Below are 26,607 nucleotides of genomic sequence, written 5' to 3' on the forward strand. Positions count from 1 at the left end.
CATTCAGGTGAAAAAGCTCAGTGAAGCAAAATTAAACGTTGTTTGGTTTTAGACTTTTACATTTGAATCATAAACATCTGCATCAGGATATTACCCGTGAACAAAGCTTTTGATTGTGAGGATTGTGAGCTCAAAATGAGAGAATAACCACCACTGTTACCTGGGGCAGTTTGGAAGTAAATCTCCAATGATGTTGCAAGCTTCTTTTTCCTCAAGGGCAGGACATCTTTGCCCTCCTCCAACTGGGATCTGCGTCATGATCCGTGACCGGAGGCGGTAACCGGGAGACAGGTCCAAGGCCCGACAGGTCTTAGAGCAGGGACTCCACGATGACCAATCAGAGGTCTGACAGTCTTTGGGCATAACACATGCCTGGAAGGTCAGGGGGGAGTTGTCCTTGGTGCAGAGACTGAGGATTGAGAAAAGGTGTTATACGATATATATGTATATATATCATAATAATACAGGTCTGGGGCGGCCGGTGGCTGAGAGGTCCTCGAGGCAGCGGCCATGGGTTCGACTCCAACCTGCAGCCCTGCTGCATGCCTCCCCCCCTCTCTCTCATCCCATTTCCTGTCTGTCCTAGCTGCCAAAAACAAAATCTTAAAAAAAATAACAATAATAATAACGCAGGTCTCAGACAAACAGACAGCCTATACAGAAATAGTTCAAGGAGCAGATATGCACCATATATGCACACTTAAAACTGTGAAACAAGTGCATTGGTGATGTAATTACAATTCCATTGTTTAATTTTGACAATTTAATTTGGTAGGTTATTAAGAAAGATGGGAGGGAAATGTTCATTTATGAATTTTACTTTGTAATTAGGCTGTAATTAGAAAATCAGAATGAGGCAGAACTCAGGTGGGAACTCCATATTCAAAAGCTCCAATCTCACTTCTTAGCAAATACCATGCTAATCAGGGACTGTACTATAAATGGTCCCTTCACACTCAAGTCATAAAGCCAGTAAACCTGCCTTGTCTGGGATAATAACATGCAAATATCAAACACATAACAATTTTAAGCCCCTTTATCCAAACGAGACTGACAAAAATCATCAAAACATGCATGATACTAAATAAAGTTTATTATTATTATTATAATTATTGTTGTTATTGTTATTACTATTCGTGGTAGTAGTAGTAACACTAGTAGTAAAAAAGAAATTATTATATTCATGTACATGGGATTTAAAATCCCTATAGCTTAACTTTTATTTAACTACAGAAATGCACAACTACGATGCACCATGTGTTACTACAAATATAAAAGAATTGTCAAACAACAGAAATGCATTGTTTCAACAGGATATTATTGTTAAGTGGTTTCTGATACCACGGCTTCTGTGGATGGCAGTCAATTGATTTCAATAGTCAGCTAATAGTGTCACTTTACACCAAATGAATGGTAAAGTATTACGTCAATATAATTGAACTGCAATCATTTTCACTCTTCTTAAAAAATATGCACAAGATGAAATGTTGGCATATAATATGCCATGTGTAGGTATGAATATGTGTGTGTGTGTGTGTTTGTATGCGTGCAATAAAATCCATTCTTATCAAATCCAAATACCAGGGTCTGCTCACACAGCAGGGACAGGAGGGGAGCAGCACTTGACATTTACTATAATAGTGCCTCACCACCATGCTAATATGTTGCTGGAACACCAGCTCTCACAAAAGCCAGCTATAATTGAATAAATAACCACCATCAATAAAAACCATTTAGCTTCACTGACACACCCTGCATGAGGACAATGACCCACTGGGATCATTGAGGGGGGCGGGGGGTGCATTGATCACGTCCCTCTCATGTTACGAAACAATACGAGTGTGGGAGAACCAGTAAACAATGAACTCAATTAGGACTATTTGACCTGACAGACACCCACATTCAGCCGTAGAGCACATTTTACAACTCCTGTGCTACTTCAGTGGAAATAAATGTAGAAGAATGAATTTATCTGTGCAGATGGGTTCCCCATACCAATTACAGCTGTTTCACGCAGCCACCTTGCTTTCACAATAATCTTGGATTTATTTATTTATTTATTACATTATTGTATAAAATCCATGATTTATATTTTCCCCTGTTTTTACTTCCATGTATTCGTCTCTCTTTATTTTCGCTGTGTGACAGGTGCAACACCTTGCAGCACTTGTGATTGGCTTACCTCAGCATGGCATTCTTGCCATCACTCCGTGTGCAGCGGACTTGTCGTGTCTTGTATCCCACCTCCAGTTCCCATGACATGGGGTGCTTATGCACACGGTGGTGGTGGGGATGGGAGTGGTGGTGAGAAGCCTGTGTGTGCAATGTGACTGTGTTGTTCTCATTGGAGCTGGTGCTGAAGTCAACTGTGGTCCTACCACTTAACAGGGCATCCTTGTGATGGGGTAGTCGACACTCACTCCAGCTCCCTACTTTAAGGCTGTACTGGTACTGGTCCTCCCCGGCAGGACAGTCAACAGGACTAGAACAAGTCCTGGTCTCAGTCAAGTTGGGGCAGCTTGCACCTCCGTACATTGGCGTGGCCAGGACATGTCGAGTCCGATGCTGCAGGCCAGCGCCGCAAGTTTTGCTGCAACTTGACCAGGAGGTGAAGTCTGAAACGACACAGTCCTGGGGGCAGGGGATGAGGCATGCCTGCTCCACAGGTGGTTTCTGGGAAAAGAACTCACATATCCTCAAGGTGACTGTGGTATGGTTTGAAGTGCGCACGCAATGTACTTTGCGCCTCTGGATGCCATGCTGTGCTGTAATGCACTCTGACGTTCTCAGCTTGAGCTCCTTGGAAAAGAAAGGGACAAGAACACAGCCCCCCCAGTCTGACAACTCCCATTCAAAGAGGTTCTGGTGCCAGTCGCAGACCTTAAAGCAGTGCCGCTGACTCTCTGGCTTGTCCATGTGCTGGCAGTGGGAATGGTGGGTAGTCCAGCCCTCCATGTGGACACACCATATTGTCCTTGTCTGAACGCCGCCTGAACCACACTCTTCTCCGATACACTGACCCCACTGGCCTGAAACCAAGAAAAGACACATGGACAGGGCATATTCATTAAAACCTGGAGCTTTGGAAAAAACACATGATTTAAATTGCAGCTCTCTGGCAGCTTGTAATCAAGCGCAATTCAAGGCCATTCACTTAACCTCCATGATTGCTTTATTCATGAACTGAGGAAGAAAGGAACAAAAATAAAAGAATGTAAAAAAAAAACAATGGTGGACTCCATGTGAAAAATGCAAAGTTAGTTTCTTGGTCACAAAGGCCTAGATTCTCAATCCCAAACTGATCAGTATCTCAGGCTTTGATAGTCGAGACCACCTATGCAACCCGTTGCTGCTCGGGCAGGTATTATTGTATGATGTAATATTATTTTGCTGAGCTGCAGAAGGTTGCGAACTCTTTGAATCTTGCTTAAAGTTGGACTCTGTAAGATTTTCATCTATTTGGTAGTCTATTAAATTACTATCTATTAAAGAGTGAGTTAAAACAATGGTTATTTATTATATGAACGACTAATCAAAGTACTTCAGTTGTCATGGTAATGCTGCATTCACTTGCAATTGGAAATCGGGTGTCAGGCTTGTAGTAAGGGCAGAAGTGTCCCATGTGTGTCTGTGTGTCTGGATTTAGGAGAGTAACATATAGGGAACAGACTGGCAGTAGAGAGGTGAATGTGTGTCAATAAATTTTATAAAAGAGCGAAAAATAAAAAAGTGACTATGAATGTGACAAGATGGAGGGCTCTGAAAGGACAGGCTCGCCTGCAGTTGACATGAGTTACAATACATCGTACTGCCAAAGAGGCTGCTAGAAACAAAGTACAACTTTAAGGGCAATTATCTTGTTTAAATTATGTGTATTAATTTCATTTCAATACACCTACCTCTTCAATAGATCCAGACCGATATATCGATTGATATCATAGACATATCAGTATCAGAGCATTGAGTGCATATAATGCAGAACACAATGTTTGGGATGGGTTCATTTGTCCAGAGCGGGTCAGCAAATGACTAATACTGAACATACAGTACCGATCTTTATCTTTATCTAGTTCATTTGTAGAATTGGTTGACAATATAATACATTGTATATATAATATATAACAAGGTTAATTATCCTAAAAAAGTAAGGTTATTTGTTTAGGAAATCAGCCTTCTTAGTATCTTTGCAGACTGATATTTACACAGTCCACATAGAAAAGGTCTTCATTCAAGAATACAATAAGGACCTCTCTTAAAATGAGTTTGAGTTGTCAAAATTGTTTCTGTGTGCATAAGGGAATAGAATTGAGTAATTCTCAGTGTACAGAGCGAAAAAATAAATAAATACAGAGAGCAAGACTGTCTAGTTTTGCTTTAAGAACAGCATCTCAGTTGGAAAAGGTCAACTTTTGAGGTGCTTAATTACATAACATATCTCACAAGTTCTAACAGTTGGTTCAGTCGAGACCTGACAGGTCTCTCTGCAAAGGGAGAAGTGGTGAGGCTGATGCATTTGTAACAACAGCTGCTTCAGAAATACATGTTCCTAAATAAATAAACTATTCTGAAATAAAACTTTGATCCCTGCTCCGGTTACATTTGATATAGCAAACCTCTGAAGCATAGATAATGTTTGGTCACATTGACTTTTGAAGATCTGGGTGACCAAATATGAGGTAACTAAAAACTAACTAAGCAGCAAAGTTAAGCTTTGCGTACAAAGGTGCAAAATCCTGCTTTCACTCATATAAATGCTAAGTCAAACACATTTCACAAACAGTGAAGTTAAGAAAGTGGCAAGTGGCAACTTCATTTTCAGGTATTCACCAACATAACTGAGTGATGATGTGGTTGATTGATGCTACGTGGAACAGAAACGCACTCAGCAGTCACTACTTTGTAACTTCAAAGTGTGTGTGACAAAGCAAACCAATTTTCCACCTCTGACAAACGAAGTGTTCTGTGGTAAGAGAGGAAGTAAAATTGCTCATACCTTTCTTCCGCACTGTGAAAACTTCCGTCAGCGTCAAATTGTAGCTGATAATGTAATAGTTATGGATGCAAGGCAGACCACTGAACCCTATTTCTGTGAACAGAACATTTCACAGCCACCTTCAAGTCTGCAGATGGTGAGGAAATAATAGTCAAAAGAAGCTAGATTTTTGATATAATGTTCCCTCATTTGAAAGCAGAAGAAATCTGACTGTTTTATTTATTCATAAAACTAATTAGAATCAATGTTGCAGTGGTTAGCACCATCACCTCACAGTAAGACAGTCTTGGGTTCAAGTGAACAGGCTGGCTGTGTCAAGTTTACATGAATGCAGGTAATACATATATGAATGGATGACAAATGACTTTGCTAAATGCTGCTGTTATCAGACTGCTCTGGCTGACTGTACTGGTGGCAATAGAGCCGGTCGTTTCAATAAAATTCTTTATTGTTATTCTTTGTTGTGTTAACAATTAAAAATGATATATTTTTTTGTAACATTTCATTTTCTAAAGTTAGGAAAGCAATGTTTAGGTCCAGCTTTATATTTCCTTACACATAAAATAATGACACCAGTCGCTTCCACACAGTGAGGAAAACAGCTCATTAACTTAACACTGGTATCGGCATTGGTTGATATTCAAATCATCACCATGGCAGTCATCATAATGTGGTCATGAAAACACCTGCTGTAGCGGGAACTACCACAGAGGAGGTTTTAAGTATTTTGTCAGGTGTTTATGTGGACAGATGTTGTCACTTTTATAGCATCGCAACCTAGGAAGATGCAGTGATGAAACTTTACAGTTGTGTAGTTGAGATTAAAATGAAGGCCGAGTTCAAAGATAGGTGTGGCCCGAGCAAGGGCGCCAGAAGTAGAGCGGTAACAAGAATGAAAGGGTCATTGCCCCACCCTTTTACGTCGCTGGTCCGATTTGGTCTTGCCACTGGTGTGACCCCATCACAGGATGGCTTCTAGTGTTCATTATAATGTTAATAACAGAATAGTGTACTTTTGCCTCATTAACTATAATTACCATCAATTAATACACTGAAGTGGTTAGATTGGGAGCCTGAAGGTGTATGCATATTTCTCCTTGATGCATTTAGTTTTGCTTGAAAGATGACTTATGTGTTTTCACTGTACCTGATGTTATACCCGACAGACATTGTCTCATCTCGTAGAAAAATTCTAATCCCTTGTTTTTACACACATTACTGAGTTCATTTCCTTCTCTTGTAAAGTATACAACACAAACTAATGCACCTTCTGCGCTGTTTCTTTGTTGCTGTTATTCTTTTATGAAGTGGATTTCTCTTATTGATCGTGCTGGAGCACCTTTTGACTAATAATGATCAATTTGCTGGAGGCTTATATTCAGCTTTTTTTAACATGCTATGATACAGTGATCCATGTTTTGTTAATATCTGTAGAATGTGTGGATTAGGTTTATTAAAAAGGCAGATCAAACTGCTAAATTTGTGATTCACAAAACCCTAACGAAAAACTAATTTGTGCTTCATTAATTTCGTTTTTGACCTTTTGTCCTTATTTCCAAAGAAGACATATATCAGCAAAAGAAAAAAACTAAATCAATTTGCTGATATGTGGTTATCTACGTCAGTCACGTTCACTTTCCATCCAGTTATTGTGCCACATGCCATGAAAGGGATAATTTGATTCATTTCTTCTAATTGGAATTAAATTGATGTAATAATGAGATCCTACTGCTTCCTAAATTGCTTTCAAATGACAACTCGCTGAAACTGTTTTTGTGCCAGTGAAATCTGTTAGCACTTTGTTTCCTGGCCAATCACTGACTCTACAACACGGCTTTGAAGCTGTTACTTTTTGCTTAAGGGAGCAATACTTCGAACTGCTGAATTGTTTCATAGTTCATCGAAGCACGTCATTGAGTTTATTCATCTGAGCTCTGCAATGTTAATGAAGGCTTACAGTGTAACTAACATGATTATGTTTATATGATCTTTTTGTCTTACACTCTGTTTTCAAAGGAAGTACAAAAGAGAAAACGGAATACAACAATGACAAAGCTCAAAGGATAATAATTCAAAACAATTATTACTTTAATTTACAATGAGCTTTTTGTACACTGGAAAGGAGGTTGGTGATTTGTCTACTGGCTTAACTTGAGAAACTAGGTAAGACATGCAAACCAAAATACTGTAAAGAGGTGCAATAATATGAGCATGGCCATCTTTGTCTGAAACACTGAGCATATTCCAACAGTTTCATATGTTGTATGTAGTGCAAACTAATAAATAGTATCACAACAAATGCTATCATACTTTTGTCTTCATTCACACTGCAGCATAATGTGTCTGATACATAATGTTTGGCATAAACAGCAAAGACATGGATATGTGGTACAAAGCTAAATATAGCTTGTATTGAACAATTCAAATTGTGGTTTGTCAATGTTGCCATGACTGTTAGTGATTATATTATTTTATTTTACAAGTTGTGGATTGTGGGCTCCTGCGGGAATTGACATGATGGACAACAACACACCATTATGTAGAGAAACATTCTCAATTACAACTTCATTGGAGACACACCAGAATGCAGCATTCAATAAAAATGCAGCAGATTGAGAACTAATGAGAAAGACCTGGAGCTGTATGGGAATAGAGATTTGTTTAAGGGATAGTTCTGATCTATTAAAAGTGCAGTTGTATGAGGTATATTTACCAGCACAGAAGCTAAGCAATGTACTGCTGTGGATGGGGGCATACAGCAAAATGTGTGCCACATAAACAATTACCCGCCTAAAAAAAAGAAAATCAATATCAGTTTAGGTGTACGCTTTATTTACAATATTTTCACAGCCTTACCTTACCTACACACGGACCTTTTACTCTTACGTGGGAGAAGTGAAGCCGTTATCTATGCTCTAGCCAAAACCAGCAGACAAAAATAAGTTGCTGGTTTACTACTGCATCGATCGTTTTGGTTGTTTGTGTTATTGTGTGACTGCATTGCATATTGACCTCATCTACACTCAGTACGGAGCAGTACCTCATGCAACACCACTTCATAGAATACAAACTATCCCTTTAAGAGCTCAAATTTTAGGCACTTGAAGGTACAGTATATTTGCTTTCATTAGCCTTCCTAAGCAATAATGGCTACTTTGTCCCCATGGAGCCAAATAAAAACAATGACAATTAAAGGTGCATGCCTAAGCTGTATAAAACATTGCCAAAGCTTATTTAACTTAACTCATGTTTATGCATTGCCAAAAGTAAACTTTCCCCAATAATTGTGTACTTTTAACAGTTAGTTGTTCAGTTTCCCACTCCAGTATGTGCCATTGACTGCCCTGCATATTTTCATTCATTATTTTCTATTTTTGAGTACGGATTTAGGCTGCAGCATTTCATATTAAACTGAGCTAGGGTTTGATTCAGTTCCAGCTTAAAATTATATAAACTGCCAGGCTATTTGTTTACATCCTCAAAGACAAGCGCTGTGAACAGGAGAGACATGTTTCTGTCAGAACAAACTATGCAAGATCACCCACGGCTAGATGAAAACATCTACGTATATGGAAACATTTTAATTTGACGGCACTTATCAGTAGAATTTAATTTCCAAAAATGTAGTCGTGCCCCCACTTCTAACATTCCTTTTCCGCACTGCGCTTGAAGAGATGTTCTCAATTCATTGAAAGCTGACAAGACTGAATAAAATCTTATATGGGTTACACCCTAAAATAGACATGAAAAGCCTCCATAAATATCAGATATGAGAAGCAATTCACAGCTGGGCTTAGAGACCTTTGGTGTCAACACCGAGCGGCTGAGTGCAAAGCTCTTGTGGTCACTGATGGCACTTGTTGGAATAAATGTGCATAAAGTAATCTCATATTTACTCAAATTGCCTTTACATTTTAACTAACATTACTTGGGGTGTGTGTATAGACAAGTTGTGCAGAGGTGCTTTGCAGGTCAAGGAAATCAGATAAGCCTGATTGTTAATGTGTCACCAAAAGGGGGGTCTGTGGAAACACAGACCCTGCTCAACTGATCAAGGACAGGATATGTCTTGAGTTGCAGCTATGTGACCCTCACCTTAAGAATGGTAATTCATTGTATACATTGTAACCACCAAAAGCCAATAAAATGAAGGGGTCCGGCAGAGATTACCTCAGAGCGGTAGGAGACTGTAGCTGAACACATCTCTGTCCGTTCTCCTTGCAAGTAAAATAACTCTTGTCTTTCTCTCTTTTGTTAAGTTTTGGGTGTTTTAGGTTGCTTAAACCTGACATTTATTTGGTCCTTCGAGCCGGAGGCCAATACGCCTGAAGGATTCCAGCGGGTGTGGGGGACTCCAGGAAAGACCGTGGCCACGGCAGACTCCATAGAGTGAGTCTTTAAGATCCTTTTCCAGGACTGGAAATCAGCTCACCCGCTGGGATCCGACGGCTGACGGTAATCCGTGAAGGGGAAAGACAACAGTGGTGCCACAGTGGTGAGTGAAGTTTCACTTAAAAAGATGACGAATGACTGAGGATCATTGCGTGTATAAAGCCCTGACAATTCTAGACACTATCAGGTAAAAGCGATCACTTAAATCCCGTAGAGGCAACGGAGGTCCGCAAAAAAATATTTAAAACTAAAAATAAAAATAAAAAATGATAATAAATGAAAATTAAAAACTCCGTGTAAAGGACGGCGGGGTCCTGTGATGCTAAACCCACTGGGAGACAGAGACCCGAAAGCTCTGTGTAAAAGGACAAGTGGGGTCCGGACGTCTTAAAAGTTCAGAAGAAAAAACCGGTAAAATTGTGTGAATGAAAGTGTGATTGTGAGTGTGATTGGAGTTCAAAATACCACTAGGTATTTTACCTCATGCAAAACAGTAGGACTACAAGTAGCGAGCCTATTGTGGATGCAAAGGCAAGAATTCTCCACTCGAAAGAGTTGAAGTGAGAGTTACCACAAAAGGTAGTTTAATCGCTACCCTACTGACTAAAACCAGTTTTTAGAACACCCTATGTGTTAACAGGACTGGACCAAAATCTAAAAAATGGGAAAAGGGGGAAGCAAAATCGAACTAAAAGATGAACTGTTAATTAAAGATTGGAATGTTATAGAAAAAACAGGTTCCTGATAAAATTAAATAAATAAATGGATAAAACAGTAAAAATTTGAAGGCCAGCCGAACACACGAAAAATAACTGCACTACAAGATGCAATTAAAAAAAAAAAAAACAAAGACCAAAAAGAATCCCATAAAGATGAAACAAGAAGGGTATGAGGATACGGAGTATTGGATGAAGGCTGTAAAAAGTAAAAAGTAAAAGACAGATACTTGAAAGTGTAGAGAAATCTAAAGCAAAAGAGGTGCTGTTTTATAGGAAGAAAGGATGATGAGACAGGGCTAGTGACAGGAAGAAAGGAGAGACATAGGGATGAGGAAAGTGAAGAAAAAGGAGCTGCTGCAAAGCCAATGGTTGCTGCAGGGCCAAAGGTCATAGTGCAGGTATTATGTTAAGTATTTTCTTTCAGGATAGAAAGAGGAGATTTACTACCAAGGAGTTTTTCAGAGAGAGCAGAACAGACAGGGACACAGGGGAAGTGCTGTTAAATGATCAGGAGCTGCTCTATATGCATAGTATAAAACCAGAGGTCATTTTGTATGTGAACGGTAAACCTTTTACCTTTTTATGTGACATAGGTGCCTGCAGGACTACCTGCAGATAACTAATAGATAGATGAATAGATAGATAAATAAATAGATAGATAGATAACTTTATTTATCCCAGAGGGGAAATAAGGTCATCGTAGCAGCGGTACAAAACAATCAGAAGTAACACAAATAAATAAAAAATAATAATAATAAAGAATGAATAAAATACAACATAAAATACAAAATATGAACTATAATAAGAGTACTGTATCGCAGATACATACTATATTACAATATACTATGTGGATACCAGGGTTTAAAACAAATCAAACAAGTGTCACTGTGAGATCTGCCAGTGGAAAGCTGACTCAGGTGCCAGAGACAGAACCCGTGTGGATAAGAGACCCAGATCCACCTGGACTGTCTTGTCAGCTGTCCATCTTAATGTTTCCAGAATGTCCAGTCAATCTTTTGGGCAGAGACACTTGTTGTTGTTAGGACTAGCACGAATACCTACACCTGGACCAGATAGAGAATACGAAGCTAAACTAGGGAAAGACACTCCTGCTAAAATCACTGTAACGTATTTGTATGGAGATTCAGAAAGTGCAGCAGTCTGGTGAAAATTCTAACCTGTATCGGATGTGGACCCCACCTCACATCTCCCTGTATAAGTAAAATAGTGCAAATGGGGGAGAGTGCAACAGACGGGGTTACCACATCAGTGAACACGTTGTATAGCTCAAATACAGGACTGACCAGAAAAGCATTGTTTTGGACAGTACGAGTACAGGGAGGTACTCATCTGGACCAAACAGCTCAGTGAAACATTATGTTAGTGGAAAATGAGGAAGAACTGCTAAAAAAGTGTTCCAGATAAATTATGGTCTAAAGGACCAACTGATGTGGGACAAGTAAAAGGAGCATTATCAGTGCAAATAAGACCTAAAACTGAGTACGGACCATCTGTGAGACAATATCCATTAAAACAGGATGCACAAGAGGGAATAAAACCTGTAATTGAGGATTGAATTGCTGCAGGACTAATAATTATATGCGAAGACAGACTCCCCCTGCAACACTCCTATTTTTCCAGTAAAAAAGCAAGCACCATCTGAAGGATGGCGCATGGTGCAAGATTTACAAGCAGTAAATAATGCTGTAATTCAAAGAGCTCCGTGTGTTCCTGACCCTCATACGCTGCTAAATACTTTAAGACCAGATGCAAAAGTGTTCACTGTAGTGGATATCAGTAACGCATTCTTTTCGGTGCCAGTAGAAAAAAAAAAGTCAATTCTGGTTCGCCTTCACCTTTGAGGGGAAAAGATACACATATACCAGACTTCCCCAAGGCTATTGTGAAAGTCCGACTATTTACTCTCAAGTGATGAGTGCAAGTATGGCTAAATTCCAACCTCCAGGGGGAAGCCAAGTGCTCCTGTATGTAGATGATATTTTACTGGCCTCCCCTGATATGGAAACATGTAAAAAAGACACAATAGCACTCCTAAAATATTTAGCTGAAGAAGGTCACAAAGCAAGTAAAGAACAAGCTGCAGATGTGAAAAGAACAGATAAAATACTTGGGACACAATCTTAGTGCAGGAGGACGAACAATAGTGGAAGACAGAAGAAACTGCAATCCTCCAAGCTCCCAAACTAGTGACTGAAAAAATAGATGATGTCATTTTTAGGATTGACAAATTATTGTAGAACTTGGGTGCCTAACTATGCAGAAATAAAAGCACCCTTGAGTAAATTAATGTATGAAGAAGATCTAAAAATGACATCCCCATTATGCTGGAATGCAGAGGCTGAAGAAGCATTCTGTAAAATAAAACAAGTTTTGGTATCTAGCACAGCACTAGCATTACCAGATTATGGGAAACCTTTTGTCCAAATGGTAGATTGCAAAGGATATTTTGTGACCTTTGTATTAGCTCAACAACATGGAGACAAATCACCGGCTAGACATCTGTCTTGCATGTCTACTTTGCTGTCACAACCCAATCTGACCATTGAAAGATGTACAACTCTGAATTCTGCTACGTTGTTACCCCTTCTAGAGGATGGTGTACAACATGATTGGCAGGAACTAGCAAAACAGACAGCTTAAAGAAGAGCCGATCTGAGAGACCAACCATTACAAAAAGGAGAAGTGATATTTGTAGATGGTTCTTCTAAAAAGAATGAACTACGTAAAACCCTGACAGGAGATGCAGTTGTAACACACACAACGGTGCTAAAAGCAGAACAACTGCCATCATATTATTCAGCACAGGCTGCTGAATAAATAGCACTAATTGGAGTATGTAAATTAATGAAAAACAAAGAAGTAACTATCTATACTGATAGTCAATATACATATGCTACAGTTCATACTTTTGCACAATATTGGAAGAACAGAGGCATGAAAACAGGGAAACTAGTAACACATGTTGAACTTTTGACAGATCTATTGCAAGCAGTGCAACTTCCAAAAGCATTAGCAATATGTAAATGTGCAGCACATACGTCGTGCACAGATAGTGTCTCCCTAGGAAATGCATTTGCAGACGAAACAGCAAAAGCAGCAGCAATAGGTCACACAACTGTGTTGACAGTGCAAGAATGCACAACTCTAGATCAAACTACCTTAAAAGAAATGCAAGAACAAAGTCCACAAACTGAAAGAGAAGTTTGGATTAAAAAAGGAGCAAAATTACAAGACAATATATTCAAATGACCAGACAGCAAACCTATCCTACCAAGAAACTTGTATAAATGGGCGGCAATATTGAGCCATGGGTTAACACATGTCTCAACAGGAGGGATGGTAGGGCAAATACACCAATATTATACGACCTATGGATTCAACTCTTACTCAAAAAATTTCTGTAGAGCATGTCTGACATGTGCCAGGCACAATCCACAAGGTAATCTAAGACCGCGTAAAGGAAGGTTTCCTACACCTGAATATCCGTTCCAAATAATCCACATGGATTTTATAGAATTAAACCAAAGCGAGGGGAAAAAGTATTGTCCATTCATAATAGATGCTTTGACAAGACATTATTCCCAGGTAAAGGATACCTGAGAAAATCTATAGTGATAATGGAACTCATTTTGTAAACCAGATAGTAAAGAAGATTGGGATAATGTGCCATATTGATCTGAAGAATGATTGTGCTTACCAACCACAAAGTGCTGGCCTAGTAGAAAGAATTAACTGAACGATTAAAGTAGTTTAAGAAGTGCATTGAAGAAACAGGAAGACCGTGGACACAATGTTTAGATTTAGTGAAATTATACATAAACATTACCTGTACTTCTGGATTGACACCTTATGAAACGTTCTTTGAAAAACCATATAGACTACCCCAATTTAAAAAAAACCAATGGGAAACAGATGATGAGGCTAAATTAGCTGATTAGATGAGTTCCATGTTGGAAAAACAAAAACAGAAACAAATTAAAGAAAAACCTTTCTGTCCCCCAGCAGGAACTCCACCTAGTGGAACTGGGAGACTGGGTGTTAATAAGAATCATAAAAAGAAACATTGGTATTCACCTAAGTGTGAAGGGTCGTATCACGTATTGCTGACAAACCCCACAGCAGTAAAAATAGCAGAATGATTAACGTGGATCCATTTAACACACTGCAAAAGGATCATTTTGGTTAAAGACTCCGTTAGGGGAAGTGAGCAAAATCTGATAATAGGGTTGATTCAGACGTACAGAGGCTGGATAGACCTGAAAGTCAGTGAAGCGTTTATAAGACACCAAACCAAGTAGAGGAGATTTAGCCAAAATGATCCAAAGATGGTTAGGAGATGCCATTTATTGCTGAGGGACATCTATCTGTTTAATAATAATGATCCTTTGTTCCTAATAAGTCTATGCATATATAAATGTAGTGAACAAGGAGTTTTTGCATTTGGAGAACCTACAGTAGCGTATACTCCAGATAAATGGTTCCAGGCGGCAACAGGGGTATCTGGACATAATACCAATTGGTTATTAATGGTTGAACAAGCTGCTAACATGTCTAAACAGAATTGTGTAGCGTGTATGAGTCCTAGACCCCTCTTACAAATAATCCCAGCTATAATTCCCCGAATATGTGTAGCTGACATAATGAATAACACAAATCCTAGGGAAAATTGTAGATACTGGGATTCTATTTTCCCGATCACTGCGGTCGACCTTAAGAAAGTAATGTTTTCTAAAAAAGTAGCACCAGGCAACTTTACATGTATAAACATGACAGAAGGAGAAAAACGACTAGGCAATCTCTCAAAAGAATGGTGTGAAGTAATTGTTCCCGTAGATGGACAATATAAACCTGTGTCAAGAAGCGACATCTGATGGTGCAGTGGTGACAAGAGATTGTTTAATAATTTACCGGGAGATGTGACGGTATACTGTGCTCTCATAACATTGCTCTTGCCAATATCTATTCATCCTATGTCTGCTGCAGATTTAGCAGCTAATGGATCCAGTTTAATGCCTGAACAGTGGCAACGTGTGAAAAGATCTGCAAAATGGATAGATGTAAGAGATCCAACATACATTGATGATATAGGTGTTCTACGAGGGGTGCAAGAGGAATATAAAGAAGCCAATCAGATATCTAATGGTTTTGAATCTATTTTTTGCTTGTAGTGTAAAGTTCACAAGAACGTTGACAGAATCAATTACATCCACTACAATGTGCAAAAGCTAGGTTATTGGACACAAAGTGGGTTCGAAGCAGTTCATGATCAATTAGCTGCAACTTCACTCATGGCATTCCAAAACCGAATAGCCCTGAACATGCTATTGGCCGAGAAAGGAGGGGTATGTGCAATGTTCGGTGAACAGTGCTGCACTTAAATCCCTAACAACACTGCTGCTGATGGCAACCTCACCAAGGCAATAGCAGGGCTCCGTACGCTCAACAGTAAGATGAAGGAGCATTCTGGAGTCTCTACCACTATGTGGGACTCCTGGATAGATGCTTTTGGGAAGTATAGAACTTTGGTGTCCTCTGTCCTAGTCTCCATAGCAGTTTTTGCTGCAATTTTAACCTTGTGTGGATGTGGTTGTGTTTCCTGTATGTGTGCTTTGCTTAACCGTCTCATTACTACAGCTATTTCACCCATGGAGAACAAAATGGAGCAGCTGTATCCTTTGCTTGGCAGCGATCCCCAAAGTGATGATGAAAGCAAAGATGACGACAACCAGGAAACCCCTTTTGATTTGACTGAACTGTGTCCTGATGCAACCAACTATGACTCTGACATGTATTAAGAAACTTCTGACTGTAAATGTATTTTGTGCTCATGAAAATGATCTTACAGCTGAAAATCAAACACGTGGCTGACTGAAAGTGATATGAGAATTTGAACAAATATGTGATAAACAGGAGGGAAATGTTGGAATAAATGTGCATAAAGTAATCTCATATTTACTCAAATTGCCTTTACATTTTAACTAACATTACTTGGGGTGTGTGTATAGACAAGTTGTGCAGAGGTGCTTTGCAGGTCAAGGAAATCAGATAAGCCTGATTGTTAATGTGTCACCAAAAGGGGGGTCTGTGGAAACACAGACCCTGCTCAACTGATCAAGGACAGGATATGTCTTGAGTTGCAGCTATGTGACCCTCACCTTAAGAATGGTAATTCATTGTATACATTGTAACCACCAAAAGCCAATAAAATGAAGGGGTCCGGCAGAGATTACCTCAGAGCGGTAGGAGACTGTAGCTGAACACATCTCTGTCCGTTCTCCTTGCAAGTAAAATAACTCTTGTCTTTCTCTCTTTTGTTAAGTTTTGGGTGTTTTAGGTTGCTTAAACCTGACAGCACTCTTTCATGATAACCAGTCTTTCACCGCCTTTGCTCAATGTTGCTGTTTTCAAGCTGTGCTTTGCCGGGATATGTGTGCCTGATTTATGGAGGTGTGATTGGTAGTGATTCCACTGCCAGGGGAGCCAGGGGAGCCAGCTAACACAAGCGCTAGTTCATCTCCTAAGCTCTGAATAATCACTCTCTCGATCTGTCAGCATCAGCATCTGTCAGCCCCTCAGGAGGACCCAGTCACCCACGGCTCCTTCATTCCTGACGCACTTAGTCGCCTTGCTTACACCTCCAGGAGGCTCCAGTACCCCCAGGGACCACTGCTATATATACTTTGCTATTTACTTCTGGATATAAGAACAAAAAAAACAGAATTGGCAAGAGGCTGAGCAGACTTCACTGTAATACAGTTAAAGACAGTAATTAACTTAGCCAAAGTAGGATGACTGAATATGTCTTCTCCTTTTTGCATTGTTAAGTTGAACCCTTAAGTTGGACAAATGATCTCAAAGCTGTACAACAATAAGAACTAACACAACAAAAGCAATCTCCATTGTGCCCCGAAACCAGACAGACAGAGACAAAAGAGATGCAAACAGCAAAGCAGTAAACTCTTAAACAGCAGTACTCTGTCAGGAGAAAACTGCACCCACCACTGTTGAATCCTTTGCTTCTCTGGTCTCTTTAATTACATTTGGTAAAAGCATCACTGAGTCTGTATTTCTCAGTTTCTTTTGGATATCTTGGCGATTCAAACTTCATGCCACCATTTTGTGGCTGTTAATGTTGGATGTTTAGTAGTGCTGATTTAAATGTTGCATATTGAAAAAAAATTCTATTTCAACGGGGCTGTTGCACAAAAGGAATTATGGAATTAAGACAATTGGTATAAATGAAAATTAAGTTATTTTTAAAAACAGAGACATCTCCCTGTGTTTATGCCCTCTCCAAATGGAGAATTTGCCTTATATATAGTATTTCATACATATTCCATGATCTTTTAGCCTGATTCATTTTCAAGATCATTGAATAGTTGTGAAACACGTTTGATTTCTGATCAGTGTGACAGCTGAATGAACAGATAAAGCCTGTTTAGCTCGGTCTAATATACAGTACATCTCCATGGTAACTTAGGTGCCTCTGATTTTGTGCAACCGAGTCATGGATTAAGTAAGCCAGAATAACCGGAACATCCTGGCTTAATCCGTTATCTAAGTTTCATGCAATAGCCCTGGTCTAGGTGCTATATAAATACTGAAAGTACCAAAACTCAGACACTCAACACAGAGAAATGCACACAGCCTGTTTTTAGAAACTGTGCCTTTAAATGAGCCGTCAGGACTTCTGTACAGTTGTGAGGTCACAAGTATGTTATAATATATATATAATATAGGTAGGTAGTATATAGGATTGCCACTACAGGGCCGTTACAGTCATTCCTCGGCTGCAATGACAATGCAGAGACATCAAGAGCGTAAATAGGAAATGTTGACCAATTAGAGCAGATTGGGTTTTCTTTTGATGCATTTCAGATAGAGGGTGAATACAGGTCATGAGTCAGACATGAGTAAAATAATAATGTTTGTTGAACATTAAAGTATCAACCTGAAAATGAGGATAATACATCCCCTTTCAATGTTTTCTATGGCTGATTTAAACTTTTACAGCCATGACATGACTGAGACCAAGCATTTTCTAGAGCATTTATTGATTTTATATTGAGCTGTGTCTCTATCTATCTCCTGTCCTGAAAACTTGATTTTAGCTTTTATTAACACATCAATTACCTAAGTTATGAAGAGAAGACTGCTCTGTTACAAACATTTACAGTAATACTGCCACTTGAAAAGAACAACAGCAACCCACTTTTAATTACATGTCAATCAATATTAATTTGCTGATTTACCATAGTGGACTAAAGCTCATTCTGTTTTCTCTTCACACCACAGTTTTTTGTGCATTTTCCTCACAAACATCTGCTGAGTTTACACACAATCCATCGTCAACTTCCCTACCAGAGTTAAGTTTGACTGTTTGGATACAGGCCTCCTTTGTCACAACACCTTTTAATTAAATGATACCTATGCCATAGCGCCTCATTATGCATAGAGGCGTCCCCCATGCCACACTTCCATCAGGTGTAATTTATGAGCAGCGAGGTGCATCCTCAATTACAGCGTTCATATATGCAGAAAATTCATCAGATTATCATCAGGCAGTCAATCCATCTCCAGAAGGGCTGAATCAGCTCATTTGAACCAAGTCGTGTTTATGGAGTACGTTAGAAGAAAATTTGTGAAATGTGAGAAAATAAGATGAAAATCATCGGCAGGGGACAGTTAAAAAGCAGATTAAGTGACAAACTAGAGAGATCACACCACAGATCAGGCCGGGGAGATAAAGTGGTGGGGCATTGGCCCCGTCCCTACTTCCTACCCCCCCTACTTCCGGCACCCTTGCTAAGACCACATTCATCTTCATTTTAATATCATCTACAAACCTGTTAAATTTTTAGGCCAGTGCCAGGGCCTTTACTTTTTATTTAAATTACACAGCTTTAAAGTTTCTGACTGTATCTTGCATGGCTGCGACTAAATCTGTCCAGATTGTCAGAGACATAAAGACATATCATCTTTAGTTCCCATTACAGAAGGTGTCCCCAGGAACATATTTCACCATGATGACACACATACAGGCTCAAGATGTGAAAACAATACCAGCGTCACTGTTGGGGCTGGTAAAAACCTGCACCTACAGCTGAAAATAAAGTTTGTGTGATGATAAAAAGCATGCAAAGTTATTGTGAGAGGTTTGACCCTCCTGTCTGAATATAAATCATATATTTCCATAAATGTTCAATTAGTGAATGCATAATAGTATTTTTGTTTTGGCCTGAGTAAAAGATATTTAGTGCAGCTTGCATTCTCCCGGGGCAAAGCATCAAATGCAGCTTTAATATCACACACGAATGAATTACGCACCTTGGGACTGCAATACTATACACATGGCCCCAAAGGGCTTTTGTTATAATTTACCATTCAGCCCTTCAGTGCCAGTGCCAGACCTACTTGAATACCTAATTGTTAAATGAATGGCCAGTTAACAGCACTAACACATGTTGTGCTCATTGAGTGATGTAATCCGCATTTGGGCGAATGAGCAACTAACCAAATAAACATTGTAATGTAACCCCCCTCTTTATCCAAACAGCGTTGTTTTAAAATGCCATAGTACTGCAACAAGACTTGTTACCTTCCATCAATGAGAATCTGATTAGTGGTGTCTGATATATTGTGCGTGATAAACTGATAAATTGGGACTGATCCAGGTGTGTTGGTCAAAGAGTAAGTCTCACACTCTATAAAGTATAATGCAGGACCTAAGTATAAGCTCCTCTGCTCTGATTGATCTCAAATCCATAATGCAGTAAATCATGAAGAGGATCATTTTAATACCAGCATGAAGACTTCTAAGTGAATAATCAATCATCTTTAGTCAGTATTAGCACGATTCCTTCAGAGAGTTATCACTGTGTGGGGTAAGGACTGTCTTGTAGATTGCAAAGCAGTCAAAAATTAAGGTGGGCCCACAAGAAATAACAGCGGTCATGAGGAGACAATCTCATTATTCACTTTCTGGTTTCTGGGGATATTTCCCTCTTCAGTTCGGGCTAAACATAGTGCTCTGCATCTGCATGATTATGCCAATGAAAACTGTCATTTTGACTCATATTTATATGCAATTTGAATAATGGTATTGTATATAATATGGTTCCTGTGTCACACTGACAGTCACTGCACAAACACACATAGCGATATAACACAGTATCCAAAAACCAACTACAGCAGAAAACTTTGTATGATTCAAACATCACAATATTGATTGAGGTAATGTGAGGCATCACCACACAATGTAATATGATGAATGAATGAGGGTAAAAAGAGATATGACATGCATCTTTGGGTGTCATTTAAGTCAGGGGTATTTATTGCTCATTTTTATGCTTATGTGCCCAGAAAAACTTTCTTTGCATTAATATCAATTACAGACAAGGCTATAAAAATAAACATGTCTACAATATATCATCAAGTTATATCCAAAGACACCTTTTGCAATATTTCTGGTTACATTTTAAAGTAAAACTAAGCACACATAGTTTGAAATGAATATAAGTTTGTGCTTGAGCCATATGTTTGAGTTAAAATACAGATCTATAACTGAAGTGAAACCTTTGCTAATTGATAAGCTCAAAAAGCTTGATCAGTATATATGACTATATATGTACCAATGAAGAATAATAGTGCATTTTCTATTTTCTTCTCTGCCTGACAGATCTTTTTTTCTGGATCATTGATCCAGCCACATCTGTCTTTGTTTCTCCTCTGCATATGCTAACATGCAGCAGTGGGCTGTCAGAGAGTTTCAAATGAGCACACAGGCTGCTTTCTGTTAAGTCAAGACAAAAAAGCAAAGGTGGAGGGGATAAATAATTCAGAAACCGCTGACACAGACATCATTTTCCTGGGTGTCCATACCTTAATGAAAAAGATCCTGGACTAAGGCATTACAGGTAACCTATTGACTGAATGTAGTGATCGAGCTAAGTTTTAGTGGGGAATTTGTGTTCTTTTTCAGATTTTTTGTCAATTCTAAAAAAAAAACACTTTACTTTCAAATGTAATTGTTAATATCTTGGGGCATGGTGACATTACACAGTATTTTGCTCAAATTTAAAGTTGAACTGGGAACTAAATTTGAAACGTGTCTGATTGTTCCTGTAGCTTTTCATGTTTCAATGCCGTTTTAATGTTTTAATTAACTCGGTAAGTAAAATGTTACCAAGTGAAGGATGCAATGTTCACAACTGTAAAAACTTGACAAATGGCATTTAATTATGTGTAATGTCATGCCAGCACAGCACAGCAAAGTGATAGTTTTTTATACTCAGGCTCAACAATAAATAAATAGCTTTCGAGTGGTATTTTCTTTTCTTTATAGAGTTTATCCAACAGTGTATTTCTGGGAAATCCACTGTTGTATTTCTCGAGAGGCTTTCCCCCCCCGGGAATGTGGCGATTAATAAGTGATCTATTTTACTCATCTATTTATTTACAACAGAGGATAATTTGACATAAAGTCAAGCAATATTAACTTACCTTAAATTACATTTACCGGTACATTTTACAGGTGATTTAGAGTAAGTGAAAAAGGTATGGACTTCAAAACAAAAGGAAATGTACTGGCTGGTTTAAAAAATAACTGTAGGATGAACAGGGGAATAAAGGGGACTATATACAAGGCTATGAAGGAAAATACTCCTGTGTTTGAGGAGAGTCTTGGCAAGGTAGCCTGCATGGTTGAACATGCTGAAATGTCATTTGAGCTCTGATTGCTGATGCGCCACAAAGGTTTTCCTTGAGCTGCTCTCAGATTGAGCTGTGATTCCCGAAGTGCTGCTCTATTTCTGCTCAAGTGTGAGGTAAGATAATGTTTCACTTAATTTTATTACAAATGTGCTAAATTATTTCTAAAATGAAGCTGTAGTGAAAGTGTGGCTATGATGTCAATATGACTGTTACAGTGGCGGCTGCTGGTCTTTCAAGGAGGGGAAGCTAATTTTTCCGGCCTACATCATAAATGTGTTTGTTTATTTATATGTAAATTCTACCCTTTGTTCGTTTTCAAGAAAATGATCTGTGACCTTATCGTACCAACTAGGCGTCTTTTCCTGGGACTTGACCAGTGTCCTCTCAATGGCCAGCAGAGCTAGGCTGCTTAAACAGCCTTGGCCCAGCTGGAGCTGCTGCACCAGGCTACTGTGAAGTGTGAATGCCTGTGAGTGTTAGTAATGGTGACGGGGGGAGAAGCTCCGCAGCTGCCGCTGCTTTTTGGGAAAAGAAACCGCAGAGGGACAGAACAGAGTCGCCAAAGACAACGCTAGTCATTTTTAACAAAGACAAAGTCTCTGAGGATTGGTAAAGTCTCCGGATCAGTTCAGAACAACGGAATGAAAAACTTGGAAAATGCTCTGATGGCTGTTTATTCTTCAAGATCTCTGATTCGCTGATTTAGCTGTCGATCAAAAAAGGATTCCGCCTCAGACAGCTCATCCAATCATCATGCAGAAGCCGAGCGCCCGGGTCAGCCCGAGAGGCATCCATACAAATCGATTACCGAATGCATTGAGGTTTAATAGAACTGAACTCAGTAGTTGACTTGTATGGACTGCCTCTCAATATGAACAGAGCTGGCTGCTAATGCTTGCAGCATTGTAAAACAGTCTTTTTTAACGCAGCTGGTGCTTTGTTTTATGTGTTGGTACTTTTGACGAGGGCAGTCTCACATTCCTTGAGAATTATGTTTCGAAGCTTTGATAAAGTAATGTGCAATATGTCTATTTGTTTAACATTGAGCATTTGATCTTGAAAAGAAACGTCAGGGTTATATTTCATCATTGATCTTCCTATCCCAACAAACAATCTGCCTCACAGTCACTGATAATGAATGGCAATTTATGAATACAATGCTGTTTTTGAAAGCGTCTGTATTTCATAGTGCAGATGTAAAACAGAGCAATTTGTTTCTTCCTTTAATCAACCACAAAAGGGCCCCACGGCTAAGTTGAGGAAACATTTTATGTGGACCATGAGCCACGAGAGTTTTCTCTGACAGAAGAAGCAATTACCCAGGTAAGGTAGCCCGCAGAGTGTAGCATGCAGAGGCTAAATGCTTCACCTATCCTCCATCTGTCAATTGTGTTCCCTTTGTCCCTTACTTATTAATCAGATGCTCTCTTATTTTATGGTCATCCATGGGAGGTCAAATAAATAACGACTGAACAAAATAACATATGCCCGCATCCCTATCACTGCTCATTCAAACGATATTTATGTCACCTGAATGACATGTGGCAATGAAAGTAACCACATGAGTGTTAGAGAAGACTTTTCATTTCCTGATGCTAGAGTCAGCAGAGGCTCAGTTTTACAAGAAACCCACCTTTTCTATCTTGCACCTCATAGTGAAAGTACAATACAGAAATAATACAGTACGCTTTCAAATGTGAAATTGAAAAATCGCTCAATATACTCCCGAAGGCTGCTGTATGCTGCTGTACATTGATAACCACATGATCACCTCAACCAAAATATACAACACAACAGTCTCTGGCCTGTCTTTATCAGGGATCCAAACAAAGCCATCAGCGACTGTGCAGCCACAGTTGTTGTTATCACTGAGTCCATTAGAGATGTGCAGACACCTCCGACTCCATTCCTCCAGGAGACTTATCAGAAAGGACAGAAAACTAATGGATAGTTTGGGAGTTCTGATTGTTGGAGGTGTACCTTCCTTCATCTCCCTCAGATAAGACAGAGAATACTCTGCGCTGTGCAAATAAACCAAAGTGAAATATATGGGAGAAATGTATGAATGGCAGAAAAAAAAATATTTTTGCTGGTATGTTGCTCGGTTCAGTAGCTCAATCCACCATATGTGTCCTGAGTGAGACACAGGGAATACAAATGATATTAATAACTATGCTTTCATGAGTGTATGTAAGTGCCTGAAACTATTTTTTTTCATTAGCTTAGATTGAGCTCATCATAAGAAACATCCTCTTCTACAGAGTCCGCCATATTGAATTGCTCAAGAAGGGGCCCTTTTGCATTTGAAGCCAAAATGAAGCTCAATGTGGGTTGCTAATGGTGGCTCTGACTGTCACCCCCTTGGTAGTTGTGTGTGGATGGAGCTGGGACGGGCTAATAAAGTCTACAGTCTATGCTAGCCACTTGTGAAGGCAAAGCTGGAGTCCCTTAATTATTAATTATTTAAGCCTCAGTGTAATTTAAACAGGTGAGTTATAAACAAGTTGCCATGAATGGTGAAATAGGTTTTAGAGACCAACCCATTTTTTGTACCAGGTTATTTCCACTGTAGAGTTGGGCATTATAACATGGGGCTCTATGGGAATTGACTCACTTTTGTAGCCAGCCTCAAGTGGCTATTCAAGGAACTGCAGTTTTTTTGCACTTCCAAATTGGCTTAATCTTTTTTCAGCACTCTTGGCTGCTTTTTAAGTTACCCGAAGGCCACCATATGGTTCTTTACATGCTTGGAAATAAAGAGGGAAGGGGTATTCAGTTGGTTGAAATCTGCAACCTTGTCGCTAGATGCCACTAAATCCTACACAATCCTCTTTTAAATCTGACAGTAATTGAGTAATTCATTAATCGATAGTTGTTTCATCTTATCGATCGATGATCGATCCATTGATAAGCGGCAACTCTTCTGAGAAGCTGAATTTCACTCTGAATAGGTTAACTGTATAGACCTTTGTAATGGAATTCCGTTACTAGCCAACAGCCTTGGTCCTCGTTAACTTCCTATCAGCTGATGTCGTTCACATTACCTGCAACAGGATCAAACTTGGACACATTTAGAATGTTTGAAAAAGTCTCCACATAACAAAAAATGCTATCTTCCTTATGAATTAAAGATATATAACACAGACTACTTAACATAAAAATAAATTGGGAATTCTCTCATCTGCAACATTGGAAACATTAATTCAATTCAATTCTATTTATAGTGCCAAATCATAACAAAAGTTATCTCAGGACACTTCACAGAGTTGGTATAGACCAAACTCTATGACTTATTTAAGATTTACATAGACCCAACAATTCCCCCGTAGAGTACGGTGGCAACGAAAAACCTACCGATTATCGATCCCTAACTAGGGCCAAGCGGAAAACGGCCTCTCAAGCTGAAGCCTGTTTCCCTTAGTTTAGACCGCCCACAAGCTCCCCGATTGGCTCTGTGGTTTCTTGTATGATTGGCCCTCCCCGTTGTCACTCCATCTTGCTTGCACACCGGTCTGCTAGTCTGCGGTCAGGAATCTACAGGAGTCTGCTGCTGTAAATTAGGACTTTGTTCTGCCTGGTTCATGCAAGCTAGAAGGATTGTAATATCGGAGGTTTAATTTAAATTAACGTTTGAAACGGTGTCCATGTGCGTATGTGTGTGTACGTGTGTTTGGTAATCAGGCGCAGCCATGTCTAAAAAAGGAAAAGTGGACATAAGAGACTTCTTTAGAAGTCAAAGTGTAAATTACTCCAAGAAATGCGTTACACCCATCCTGCAACACCTTCACTGGCTCCTAATAAAGCAGCTTATCCACTTCAAGATCCTCCTCATCATTTACAAAACTCTCAATAATCTGATAAATTAATTGTATTATTATTATTATTATTATTATTATTATTATTATTATTATTATTATTATTATTATCATTATTATTATTATTATTATATTATTTCATGGTATTATTATTATTAGTATTATTTGGCTGTAGAGCCTCAACAATGCAATGATTTTAAAAACCTCAGATTACAAATTTGATTTTATACATCCAAACTCATGATAGTTGTGAAACTAAGTTTTTTTCTCTATAACCGAATCATCAAAACTTATGATTGTTGCACCCTAAATTGTCCCACTGTTCATGTCATGCATCAATATATTTTGTCAGGTGACGGATAGTAAAGATGAAGAAGGAGATGGAGGAGGAGAGGGAATAGGAGATGGAGGAGTAGAGGCTGAGGAGGGAGAGTAGGAGAAGCAGGAGGAGATGGAGGAGGGAGAGGAGGAGAAGCAGGAGGAGATGGAGGAGGGAGAGGAGGAGAAGCTGGAGGAGGTAAAGGAGGAGAGTCTGGAGGCTGACAGGTGAGGTTGAAAGAATAAACGGCATAAAGTAGCAATAGAAAACTAGAAGAACTACTAGAAAACACAGTGAACTGAAAGAGTTAGAGTTTTATTAAAAATACTTGTGTGTCCCCCACCTCTGAAATCAAAATTTCCTCCTTGAGCAGTACACAGTGTACTCAAGCACAGTGCTGATCAGCCCCATTTTGGCACCACTCAGAGGTCAATTCATAATCACAGTAGTGACGTTAAACTGAAGACAATAGACTTGAAATGTAAAAATAAACTTTAGTTAAGGTTCAAGGTAAAATGCAAGCAGTTTAACAGCCTGCATGCAGTTGATGGCTCCCCTAAAATAGATGCTATGTTGTGTCAGACACAGGTGAGGTGGAAAACTGACAATGAGGATGAAACGCCCCAGTATAGACAA

The 26,607-nt window shown here is 39.2% G+C and overlaps 1 protein-coding gene across 1 annotated transcript in view; it reads right to left on the minus strand.

Moving 5' to 3' along the window:
• thsd7ba (thrombospondin, type I, domain containing 7Ba) overlaps positions 1-26,607 on the minus strand; it is a gene marked incomplete at both ends in the record, with an annotated part of 152,679 nt that overhangs the window by 104,966 nt on the left and 21,106 nt on the right. Inside the window, 2 exons of the mRNA XM_083921867.1 lie at positions 161-409; positions 2,183-3,029. Of these exons, the coding sequence (XP_083777993.1) occupies positions 161-409; positions 2,183-3,029 (1,096 nt within the window). The remainder of the gene's footprint in view (positions 1-160; positions 410-2,182; positions 3,030-26,607) is intronic.

Source organism: Echiichthys vipera (assembly GCF_963691815.1).
Source record: "Echiichthys vipera genome assembly, chromosome: 10".
Taxonomy (NCBI): Eukaryota; Metazoa; Chordata; class Actinopteri; order Perciformes; family Trachinidae; genus Echiichthys; species Echiichthys vipera.